We start from the raw sequence: 12,486 nt of genomic DNA, 5'->3' as shown, positions 1-12,486 counted from the left end.
TGGGGGCAGGGGCGGGCTCTCTTCTGTCAACCTGCATATCCCCCTCTAGCTGCCAGGATGTGACAGCCACCCACCGTTCTAATTTAGCTTCATTTGAAAAAGAATCTCTCTTCTTCCCTCTGGACTTTGAGATAATAAGGCAATCAGCTGTTTTGCTTGGGCTGACATTTACTGCATCTGATGTGCAGCAAGTCATGATCAGGAATTCTGGCTACACTCATCCAAAGCAAAGAAAGATTAAGAGGAAAGATGGAGGTTTTTTTCAAATAAATGCCAGGATGAAGCAGCCCACTGCTCTTTACACGTGAAAATGTCTTATTTTCAAAGTCAAACTGGGTAGAAGTTTCCAATAATGGCAAAGCTGAGATATAGCTCCCTGAACAGACCATTAAATTACAAACTTATTATGAAGGGTGGGGGTCATTTTCCTACTCTTAATTTTGGGTATATATAATATATATTCCCCAGTGTTGTGATTATACTCACACAAAACTCCAGTACACTTTTAAACATTGTGAATAGGATGACGAATTCGCATCTCTCCTTGGTGTACATTTCTGATGCGCTGCAGATGCAAATTTTCAGAAAGCACCAGCAGAGGTGATAAGACTCCTATCGGTGCCACAATGCTATCTGTTCTGTTACAAAGAAGTCCACCAGGATGAGTCACAGTAGAGGGGGAGGTGGGATTACGTTGGCGGTAGGTGCCAAGCTTTCTCCATCTCCCCCTGTAATTATTCCACATGTGTAGGCAAGCCAATTGTGGTGGCAGCAGTGGTGAAGGGGAGGCTGACAGCTCCTTCCACTATCTCATTAAGTGTAATCATTCCGAGGGAGAGCTCTGGTAATCGCAGTTCTCTAGAATCAAGCCGTTTTAAGAAGGGTGGCTTAGGAAAGACTGCCATGTGGAAGCAGAAAGCTGAAGCTCATCTGATATGTGCAATGATACGTGCTGCAGAAAGCAGCTGGTTTCCTAACTGCATCCCCAACAGAGGAGGGAAAGCAGCTAGGTATTGCTGTAGCCTTCCTTAGAATACCAGGTTCAGCTACAGCATAGTTAAAGGTAAAGGGAACCCTGACAATTAAGTCCAGCCGTGGACGACTCTGGGGTTGCGGCGCTCATCTCACTTTACAGGCTGAGGGAGCCAGCGTTTGTGCTTCCACAGACAGTTTTTCCAGGTCATGTAGCCAGCATGACTAAGCCGCTTCTGGCAAAGCCAGAGCAGCGCACGGAAACACCGTTTACCTTCCCACCGGAGTGGTACCTATTTATCTACTTGCACTGTGTGCTTTCGAACTGCTAGGTTGGCAGGATCAGGGACTGAACAACGGGAGCTCACCCGGTCGCGGGGATTCGAACCGCCAACCTTAGTGAGCACTACATGGGAGAAGCGAGACCAGTAGACCAGGAGTCAATATGGACCTTTGTCATTTTGGGAATATGCTCCAAACCACACCAAAGGCAACAATCAAATATACTGTTTGTAGAAGTGCCTTTTCTTCCATCCATGTACAACATTTAACTTTTGCTTCTGCAACTTATCACTGGAACACAAGAGAAAGAACATATAGGTGTATTTGATGGAGGAGCATAGCACAGTACTGGCTAAGCCAAATCAAACAGAACACATGAAGAGTTTGGAGAGCATAAAAGAAAAACAGTAGCCAAAAACTCTAATAGTGATAGAGTCAAACCTTCTGTTCTCTCTAGCATTCCTGATCCTGGAGACCCATGCTAAGGTCCATGAATTGATTCCACCAAGGTCTTAATAGGACCACTGTTGGGGGGGGCGAGAAAAGGGGGTGGTATAAACTAGATCTTGCTGGATTAAACAGACTTCAGAGTAAAGGGTCAGGAGAACTGCTGAAAGATCTCACATTACACCATTTACACAAGATTGTCTTCCCTCTCTAGAATGATCAGCTATTGATAAAAATCCAGCTGATGTCACTCAATATAGAAAGATTACAGTATGAAGAGACCATCTAGGTATCCTTGCCATACCATGGATTTCTGAACGCAGCTATCCAAGTGAAGCAATCAACCCTAGAAGGCATACCACAACCAAATGCTATCATGATAAATGGAAAGCCAAGAGCAAGATGAAATGCAACAGATTACCGGAAACAGACAAATTCACTGCCAATCTAACAAGCTTAGAAGAGAACTTTCCATCTGGCAAGCTGCACATTCTGTTCCTACTTCCTGTAGAAGTTAGGATCACCCTTATGGCTTGCATAAGTTGGATCTGTTAGTCTTTCTGACTGAAACCATCCTCACTAAAGCTTATGGTGATTTCCAACCAGAAGAAAAGATGTTTCTCAAAGGAGTACTATAGATGACTATGCAGTTGGGGAAAATGGCTTTCTCTTTAAGATCAAAATATTGGGTAGTATTCAACTAGGTTTTAACTAAAGGTAGACCCCTTGAAATTAATGAGAAGTTAATGAATTTAACTAAGGGCTCGTCTACATTTGCACTTGTCCCTTGCCTAGAAAGTACGGGTCCAAGTGATTTTCCACTTTGTCACATGCTTTCTAGGCACAGGTCTGAGCAGTTTTGCCTTTGCCCCACTGCTTTCCCCCGGGAAAACACACTCTTTAGTGCAAAATTGGAACAAATGGCAATCCTCTGAAAACCCCAGTTGCTGCTTGGTCTAATTTAGCAGCAAGGCAAACGGAGGTGTGGATATGCCCAAAGTTAGATTCATTAATTTCAATGGGTCTGCTTTGAAGAAAACATAATTGAATATCACCCGCTGCTTCCTTCCTGATTTCCAGTCTTTACCTCAGAAGTGTCAGTAGTTATTCACTCTCTGCTCTTATAAAGCCTACACTATGGCACACCCGCAACAGGTCCCGGCCACATATCTAACACACCCAGAAAGAGAAGAGCTCTCATTAGAACATAACAAACAGCATTCACAAAGTGTCAATGGATTACAAAATGCAGGGTTTATTTTTAACTCTTTTTAATTCCCTGACAAACATATGACATGAACGTGTGAATCTCATTCAGAAAAAAACTGGAATACCATCACATAAGAACTGGTAGCAAATTCCATCTTTACCATCTTTTGCAATTAGATAAACATAGCTTTTTAAGTTGTTATTAAACTTCAGAGAGCATACACTCTGGAGAAGAACACCAACTCCTCCTTATAGTTGCCTGTATTATCTTAAGAACCTTTTTTAAAGGAATTACATAAAGGACATAATTTGGCCAGAGCTGATTAACTGCTTTGGGTGAGAGATACACTGATGCTAGCAGAGGCAAATATGAGAATTAGTGTCCAACAATATGTGGAAGGCCACAGGTTCCCTACTTTCCAGTTTAAACAGATTTGAATTATTTATTTTTAAAGTAGCAGAACAGCTATAGCATGAGAAACAAAGACAAATCTCTATGCATATACAGTGGTGCCTTGCAAGACGAAATTAATTCATTCTGCGAGTTTTTTCGACTTGTGAATTTTTTCATCTTGCGAAGCACCACTGTGCATTGACGGTTTCCCATAGGAATGCATTGGCGGTTTTTTAAAAAAGGCGCAAGACGTTTTCGTCTTGCGAAGCAAGCCCATAGGGAAATCCGTCTTGCGAAGCAACTCAGAAAACGAAAAACTCTTTCGTCTTGCGAGTTTTTCGTCTTCCAAGGCATTCGTCTTGCGAGGTACCACTGTAATTGCTCACACACTAGGCAGAACAATGTAAGTCAAGACATCCTTTAGTTTGAATATTTGGCGGCAAATATATCAGGGTGCCATGGAACCATGGACACCAAACAAAGACACCAAACAAAATAATGGTCTTGAATGAGTTTCTCACATGCTCTATTTCATGGCTGGATGGCTATTCTTAGCTTTGAAGCGGAAATAAAATTGTGCCAAATCCTGGAGCCATTTGCATTATTCTCCAAAAAAACCCTAACAACTGGAGTTCAGACAAAAGGTGTGGAACTATTACCTTATACCCCAGAACTTGAACATATTACGAGGTGCAATATTACAAAAGACTGGGGTTTCTTTTGATCTTCCTAACCAATATGGACTAAGAACGGAAAGTGTCTTTGCTTTTTATAATTATCATCTGCCATGTTACTGCACAGAATTCATCATCTTTTGTTGAAATCTGTTCCTGTACTTAACATGCATAAATAGCAGAAGAAGAAAGCAAACAGGACTTTCACACAGTAAGCCAAACCTGAGCATTTCAACAGCCCCCTATTATTTGCTGAAGTCCAATCACTGTGTTACAGTACAAACAAGTTCATGGGTTTGACCCTCAGTGCATTACACTCAATGTTCTATCAGCTATGTTTCAGGCATGCTGTAAACTTCCAAAGTGTATACGATCATGAACAGCAGATGGTTGTAGACATTGCCTTTCAAACTGTAACTCTGATGATTTCAGAGAAATATCAACAACTAGAAGGGGAAAAAATGATGGAAGGATGCTGTTGATTCCAGCTCAGACCTCCCCTTCTTCTGTTAAGTATTTTGCTTAACCTTTTAACTTCCATTCCTAACTGTAACCAAAGCTACATAAGGGTAACTGTCCCTGCCTACATTCCCTGCCCAAACTGGCTCTGAGAGGGTGGGGAAAACCCAAAGAAAAGCATGCAAGAGGGAAGAGAGGGTGGGTTATTCCATCTGGAAAAGCTTGCACTGATGGAACAATGGTCAAAGTGCTACACTGAATTCCTCCCATGTACATTACATTACTCTGTAAAGTACCATGTATGGCTAATGACAGAGCAGAAGCGACAATTGGTATGTCCCCATCTTTAACAGCCTGCAAGAAACTAAAACTGAACATTGGGCTAAGGGAGAATATTTTGGATGGGTGTTACTGTATACCTAAATTGTAGAGTTGGAAGGTACCCTAAGAATGATCTGGTCCAACCCCCTGGAATGCAGGAATCTCAGCTAAAGCATCCATGACAGATGGCCATCCAACCTCTGCTTAAAAACCTCCACGGAAGGAGAGTCAACCACCTCCCGACGGAGTCCATGCCACTGTTGAGCAGTTCTTACTGTCAGAAAGTTCTTTCTGATGTTTAGTCAGAATCTCATTGCTTGTAATTTGGATCCGTTGGTTTGGGTCCTAGGTTCTGGAGCAGGTGCTTGCTCCATCCTCCATGTGACAGCCCTTTAGATATTTGAAGATGACTATCATGTTTACCAGGCTAAACATACCCAACTCCCTCAACTCTTCCTCATAAGGTTTGGTTTCCAGACCCTTGATCATCTTGGTTGCCCTCCTCTGAATGCCCTTCCAGCTTGTCAATACCCTTCTTAAATTGTGGGGCCCAGTTTGGTGTCATCTGCAGATTTGATGAGCATCTGCTCAATACCATCATCGAAGTTGTTTATAAAGATGTTGAACAACAATAAGCTCAGGACAGAACCTTGTGGTATCCCCTGTGTCACTTTTTTCTAGGATGTTGAGGAACCATTAGTGAGCACTCTTTGGGTTCAGCCAGTTAACCAGCTTCAAATCCACCTAACAGTTTGTGAAACCCATGCTCGGTCTTAGTAATGAGAGCATCCTTTTCTAAGTGTTCACAGACCGGCTTTTTAATTATCTGTTCTAGGACTTTTCCTGGTATCAATGTCAAGCTCACTGGTCGATAGTTACCTAGACCTGGATCCTTTCAAACACTGCGAAAGATCCTTTCATATGTAGAACTTATCACTATACACAGTGCTACAAATTCATTAGCTTTACTTAATAGGTTAGAACCTTATTTGTGAAACCTGCTATCATTTCAGCCACATCCAATTTAATTGTTCAGAAAAGAATCTTGTACACTGGAAGAGTGATGAGAATTCTCTGACAGCACAATCCAGTGGGTCTTACTAAAATGTAAACATGCACAGGATTGAAGTCCCTGCAATCCAAGCCCAACAGAGATTGAAAGGTGATGGAGTTCTGCTTCCACACAATGGCCCTGCCTAGGTTTCCCTTTTTTATTATTTGTGGTAGAGATGCTTTAGGCAATTCCCCCCCTCTGATCCCAGTACAAAGATATAATAAAGGGAGGCAAATAATTCTTAGAAATCTGCATCTACCAAGTTAAATAATTCCAGTCCTTGCCAACACGGCAAGGACAAGAAAGATCACAATAGCCCTGTTCCTGAACTCCCAGAGAAATCGTTACCTTTGCTGCAAACATGCCATTAGCACAGCTCTTCAAAAGACAACAACTTTAACAGCAGCGACTATAATTCAGAAGCAATGGCCCTTGGAGGCCCCGGTGTTTTATTATTTCAGAGGACGGGCCGAATCCAGTTTACTTGTTCAGCCACATTTCTCTTCCTGTTTGCTTAGCTTAAGCACTCACAATCTTCAAGTCACCCAACTTGCCCCAGCTCACTTATTAGGGCAATCTTTCAACAAGAGACCATTCATTCAGACCGCAAGTGAAGAGTCTGCCAACATGATCCCCAACACGAGCTTAACCGTTTTTTATGTAACTGCAACTAAAAATGTTTCAGCAAGCAACAGCAGGGGTTTGATTAAATTTAAAACATGTCCCCATTAAGGCACAAGAGAACAAAGAGGTGTTGCTTCAGAATTAGCCTGCTATACATTAGAAAATAATCATCCTGGCCACAAATGCCATTGTGAGCTGTTACAGACAGGGTTAGGAGAAGATCTATGTAATCATGTAACTGATCCACATTTACCCCCTTATACGTTTACTGAACCTTCTGAAACGTAATGGTGGGATATTTAAAACGCAGTCAAACCAACAACTCATGTTTTGCTAAATAAGGCACATGATAGGAGCTGAAGCTCACAAAGGTTTTTCTACAAACTTGCTAGAGCGGGAGGACATAAGCTATATATTCTCCTCCCTCCGTCCCTGGGCAGTTTCATCTCTTTCCGCTCTGCCAGCAATGCGAGAGCATCTGCTAAGTCTGAGCTACACGCCCAGTCTACATTTTAAGATAGACTTAAGTGCGTCTTTGTAACCGAATTACCATTTTAAGCCTGCCTGAACAAAGCTGCTGTATCTGTTACTCTTCAACAAAGAACACTTGCAAATGTAAATGTTCTTTTTACTTTTTACAAGACTTGTTTGTGTAATTGTTGTTTTAAGGGGAAGAAAAAGGGGAAATCCAGTCTGCCTTAAAGCTTACTGGATTACCGGTACTTAAACCAGACTCCCTGGAAAAGGCCCTGATGTTGGGAAAGCTGAGGGCACAAGGAGAAGGGGACGACAGAGGACGAGATGGTTGAATAGTGTTCTCAAAACTACCAGCATGAGTTTGACCAAACTGCAGGAGGCAGTGGAAGACAGGAGTGCCTGGCGTGCTCTGGTCCATAGGGTCACGAAGAGTCGGACAGGACTAAACGACAACAAAAAAGGCTAAAAACTAACCTATCTAAGCTTCCCTTTTAAGATGCAAAGGGATGGCACCCTGTTGAACTCGCAAATGTGAGGAAGGAAGGGTCACATCTAATAAATATATCTTTCCTAGCATCTATTCACACCCCAACAGTAATAAGTATTGCATAGTGTCTCCCGTATTCTCCTCTTGTACAGAATGCCTCACCTACGTCTCTTCTACTAATAACTGGCCATGCAAACTAACTGGGAATCCAAGGCTATGCACACATCATGTAGTATTGCATCAAGAGACCCACTGGTGCAGTATAATGAATGTCTGATTTGGAAAATCCCTAGTTCAAATCTTGTTCTTGGGTAAACGTCTCTTAAACTCAGCTTTTACCCACCAGCAATTTGTGACTTATAGTATTGGCCTACTGTACACTTGCCAAGAATTACGCAGCTATGACAAACAGGTCTAAATGCTTTAAACACACTTTACAAATGCTAAATTACCATCTATCATCATTAACACAGGGATACACCCAAAGGTAACATCCACTGAAGTTCTTTTGAAAATTAGTTGCCCATGAAAGGTAGCCAAGAGGAAATGCATTGTAAGAGGACAGAAATCACGGACAACAATGAGGTCACTTGTGAAGATGTGTTCATAAAGCTAGAGAAATTAATGAATAAGTGGTAACTGCCCAAAAGAGAGCTCCTTCCAGCATGTCCATGCTCTGTGTAGCTCAGAGAATATCTGTGGTATTTGCATAGCCTTACCCCTATTCCTAGTTGTCGTAGGCATTGCCATAATGCTTACCTCTCTTCTGTCCATCTACCATATACCATGTAGTTGTCTACAGCTGTTTTTAATAAACATTACTACATAAATACGTTTGTGTTTGGTTTGCAACTGGGTCTCTCAGCTCCAGGCTCAACACTACCAGTGCTGACAATACAATTGGATTACCACAACTATTGCCATGGAGTGTGAAGTGACCAGATCCTACCAATGAAAACAACTTGTGAAATGCATAATGGGGCTGTTTTTCAGCAGAAGCTACACTAGTCAGGTGTAATGACACACTTTGGTTGCTAGTATAAAAAAAGGACAGCATGTGGATGGTTGTTAACAGTACTTGTGCCGGGAGACAAGCATTTTGAAGTTTACAGCAAGCATATCCAACTAATTTTTCCTATAATTAAAGAAAGATTCTTGACTCTTCAAGATACAGATGTGGCAGCCTAGTATTAGATAGATTTGAGTTAAGAACAAACACAATATTCTGTACTTGGCAAGTGAGGCAGAAACACCCCTCTTTTGCCTCACTAGCTGCAAAGTAGCAGTGACACATAATTGTGCTGCTGTTCCAGACTCCTAAACAAACAAAGGGTTCATACCAAATATCACACAGAGCTCTCTGTAGCTAGACCAGTCCCCCAGTAAGCCAGGAATGGAGAATCTGTGACCCTTCAGGTGTTGGTGGACTTCAACACCCATCATCCCCAACCATTGGCCATGCTAGCTGGGGCTAATGGGATATGGAGGGTCATAGGTCCACCCCCTCCATCATCTCCAATGTAAGCCATTGGCAGATCCCATAGCTATCATCAGACTTTATGGACGAGGGGATGTATATACAGCCTATGGCTGTAAAAGTACAATTCCATCCCACCCGAAGAGCTGCTTAGGTCCATGCATTGGCCACTCTTCTTTGAACAGTTTCCATATCACAAACAGCTTTTGAAATTCCCGCCCCCACCCCCAGTTTCAAAAGCACTTTGCCATGCAGCTTGGGACAGTCTGAGAGGATTACTTCCATGGCTGTTTGGATCCTGATTAATCTATGAAACAAAGAAATTTATCAGCCTGTTCATAACAATAATAATGCGCGAGGGGAAGGGGAAAAGGAGTGGGAGATGGATTCGCTCTCTCATCAAATAAATAATTTTCAATGGCTAAGGGTGGCTCTCATATATCAAGCAATGCACAAAGGCGGGGCACAAGAGAGAGAAAAATGACAAGAAAGGCAGCTTTAAGACATCCTGCAAGGTTAAATGGTGCGAGCCTAATAATTGAGGCACTTCATGCTTTTCACAGATAACTTAATGTTGTAATCATTTAAAGAGAGGAACAGAGACTACAGAGACTGACCCCAGACAATAGTGCAACTGGCTCTAGTTTAATGCATGAGAGCCCGCATTACATTCTCAAGTTAGCAAGACTTTATTAAGAGTTGCTCATAAGGCCTAGTGGAGCAGAACCATTTTAATTTACCCTCGTTCTTACAGCAGAAGAATATTTTCAGTTAGCTGTCAAACTCAAAAGATAGGGAGAGGGGAAATATTTCAGAGCTCCACTAATCCCCAACAGAACCACAGCCATAGAACTAATTACGGTCCTAACAATAAGGTTGCTTGTGGAAGTGTGCCTAACTTAAAAACAAAGGCCAAGGGTATTTCAAAGCATATAAAAATTGGCCCAAATTAGCCACTCTCAAGACAAACATGGAATCTGATATAGGTCAGCTTCAGCCCCCCTTTGAGCCTTTATGACAAAACGGAAACTGCTCCATTGACTCTGGGTGCCGTTGGGAGCTAAGGGACAGGAACAAATATTTACATGAGAAATTCCAATACTTTGTGCTCCATGCGCAACACAGGAGGTGCACTTCTTGTTCCAGGTGATATGAAGCCAGAAGCACTACATCAACACCACCATCTGTACACATAGGTGACAATTGCTGCATCTGAAATATGTGCAGGTGGAAGAACATTTGCGTGTGGCATAGGCATTGGGGAAATCAGGCTTGCACTGTGTAACAGCACCTCTATTTTATTTTAAAAAACAGAACACCATGTACATATGCCTTGGGACAGCAGATTTTGAACAACTGCCCAGAAATTATCAAGTAACTGGTGTGTGTTTACTGAGGCACACGTGCTTTTGAATGGCATGATATTTAACTAGATATTATCCCAGCATAAGTGAACATAATATTGGCCAATTTTGTATGACAATATCTGAAAATAACACACACAGAGACACATACACGTACGTTAAGGGCCTCTATCAATCCAGGGCCCCTTTAACTCAAGTAGTTCTTTCTTTCTATTGTTCTTCGTTTACTTAAACAGACTCAAACATTTTACATGAGCCAGGAGATTAAATCTTAGGATAAAAAGGAAAGTGTGACATTATTTAAAGCAAGAAACAGTTTATTTAGGTACCACCTGCCTCCATCTAATATACCACGCTGATTTGACCTAGCAGAGAAGTAGTTTAGCAAAGGAACATTTATAATTAAAACTATTCAACAGAAGCCTTAGAATATCTACTTAGAAAGCCATGAACAGCTGCAAAGAACTCCAAGTCTCCAAATTCAGAAGAACCCAACAGTTTCAGAGTTAAAGACCCTAGCAAATCGATGGATCTCCCTAGAATTAATGGAAAGATCATGTCTGAAGATGCCCTTAAAATTTTTAAGCCGTACAAAACACATATACCTGTACTCAGGGGAAAATAATCCTGATTTCTTCTCCATTCTCATCTATTCTCTTTCCTCTGTTACAGGCTGCAATCCTGCGCACATTTACCTTGGCATGACTAACACTGAAATGAGTAGGACCGACTTCCAAGTAAGTCAAGGATTGTGTGTAGGATTATTTTGTGAATTATCCTTTTTGAATTACCCTTGCCCAGGATAGGAACTGCCCAGAATCTAGTATAGGAGACCAGGTTTACATATAAGAGAAAAAAAATATTTTTTTAAAAAAAGACTCCTACACACAAGTCACCTGTCAGCTCTGCCCTTACATAAGACATCTTCCTATACCCATTTTAGAACAAAACCAATTTGTTTCCCCTATTTAGAAAGCAAGAAGGGGGGGGTAGGCCAAACATGATAGCATGGGAGGGAAGGAACCTTATTTAAAAATGAATAAACAGTACTTTCATAATAATATCTGACAAAGAGAAAGCAAATTACTGCTTCAGGCCAATCTAACTAGCATTAGCCAGTCGGAATAATTAATAAGTTAAGATACTGGTATTTGCCCTACAAACAGGGATTCTTTTGAAACAAATCCAGTACTGTACTAAAAACAAACTCATTTTGAAAAAAAGGGGGTTAGGAGAAAAGTTGCTGGTTTGATTTTTTGTTTTTGCTTTTTTGTTTTTTATACATGACTCTCCTATTTGGGGCTCTTTTTCTCCGGAGAAGTATACAACACACACTTCTCACCAAGTGCTTTACAAAACTCTCTCGCCTTAGGAAGTATGATATTCTAGCCATCTCCACCTTATAACCTCAGAGGAAAGCAGCAAGGAGTTCGGAACAGGATTGGGGCGGCGGGGGAAGGAGCTTCCCATAGTTACAAAACGATCAGTATAAAGAGGACTATCTCGACACTTGGACGGATAGAGGAGAAGGCAACCAAGGCACTCTTGTTATGCAAGCCAGGTGTTTTAAAATCATTTGTTTCCAGGGCAAAAAAGGGGGGGGGGGCGCTTAGAACCACCCGGTGCATCCCCAGGATAAATGAAATAACTAGAAATTCGATTGGGGGTGGGGAAAGAGAGAGAAGAGAAATGTAGGTGAGAAGAGGGAGGAAGCGAGGAAAGCTACAAAATCTTGCAACAGGTGAGTGCCACTCGGCAAGGCACACAAAGCAAAGCTGGCATGCAGCGCCGGCCCCGCTACCAGCCAGCGGCAGGGGGAAGGTGTGCGCAAAACGGGGAGTCCCGGTGCAGCTGAAGGGGGAGTAGGAAAGGAAGAGGCTCGGAAGATGAAAGGCTGCTCCAGAAGCAAACATTGCAGTGCAACAGAATGCAACGCTGACCTCCCCCGCACCCCCCGAGAGCTCCGGACGCTCGTATCTTACCTTGTAGACATTCTCGGTGATCCGATGCACCTCCTCCGAGCGCGACATGACGGTGCCGGGGGCTCCGGGAAGCACCATAGACCAAGGCAGGGGGCGCAGAGCTCAAGCCGAGAGCAGCGCGGGAGAAACCAGGAACGCTGCAGCTAAGATCCCGAGTACGTTGCAGCGCGGCAGGGAAAGGCGCCGACGCTTTTATACCGCCTCCCAGAAGCCAGGCTCATCCCACGGCAAGCCGCCTCCGCCTCCGCCCGCCCCCGGCCCCG

General features: G+C 42.7%; 1 protein-coding gene across 4 annotated transcripts in view; it reads right to left on the bottom strand.

Annotated features, from left to right (window-relative positions):
- BAIAP2 (BAR/IMD domain containing adaptor protein 2) overlaps positions 1-12,460 on the bottom strand; it is a 125,180-nt gene extending 112,720 nt beyond the window's left edge. For 2 of the 4 annotated variants that reach the window (XM_083427623.1, XM_083427625.1), the window contains exon 1: positions 12,224-12,459. In XM_083427623.1, the coding sequence (XP_083283749.1) occupies positions 12,224-12,301 (78 nt within the window). In that variant the 5' untranslated portion in view covers positions 12,302-12,459. Of the gene's footprint in view, positions 1-12,223 lie in introns of all 4 variants that reach the window. The other 2 variants (XM_083427624.1, XM_083427626.1) reach the window with 2 other exon arrangements.
- Between the last annotated feature and the right edge of the window lie 26 nt (positions 12,461-12,486).

Source organism: Podarcis tiliguerta (assembly GCF_965153285.1).
Source record: "Podarcis tiliguerta genome assembly, chromosome: 2".
Taxonomy (NCBI): Eukaryota; Metazoa; Chordata; class Lepidosauria; order Squamata; family Lacertidae; genus Podarcis; species Podarcis tiliguerta.
Note: the sequence above shows the minus strand (reverse complement) of the source record. Positions and strands in the feature narration are given on the sequence as shown.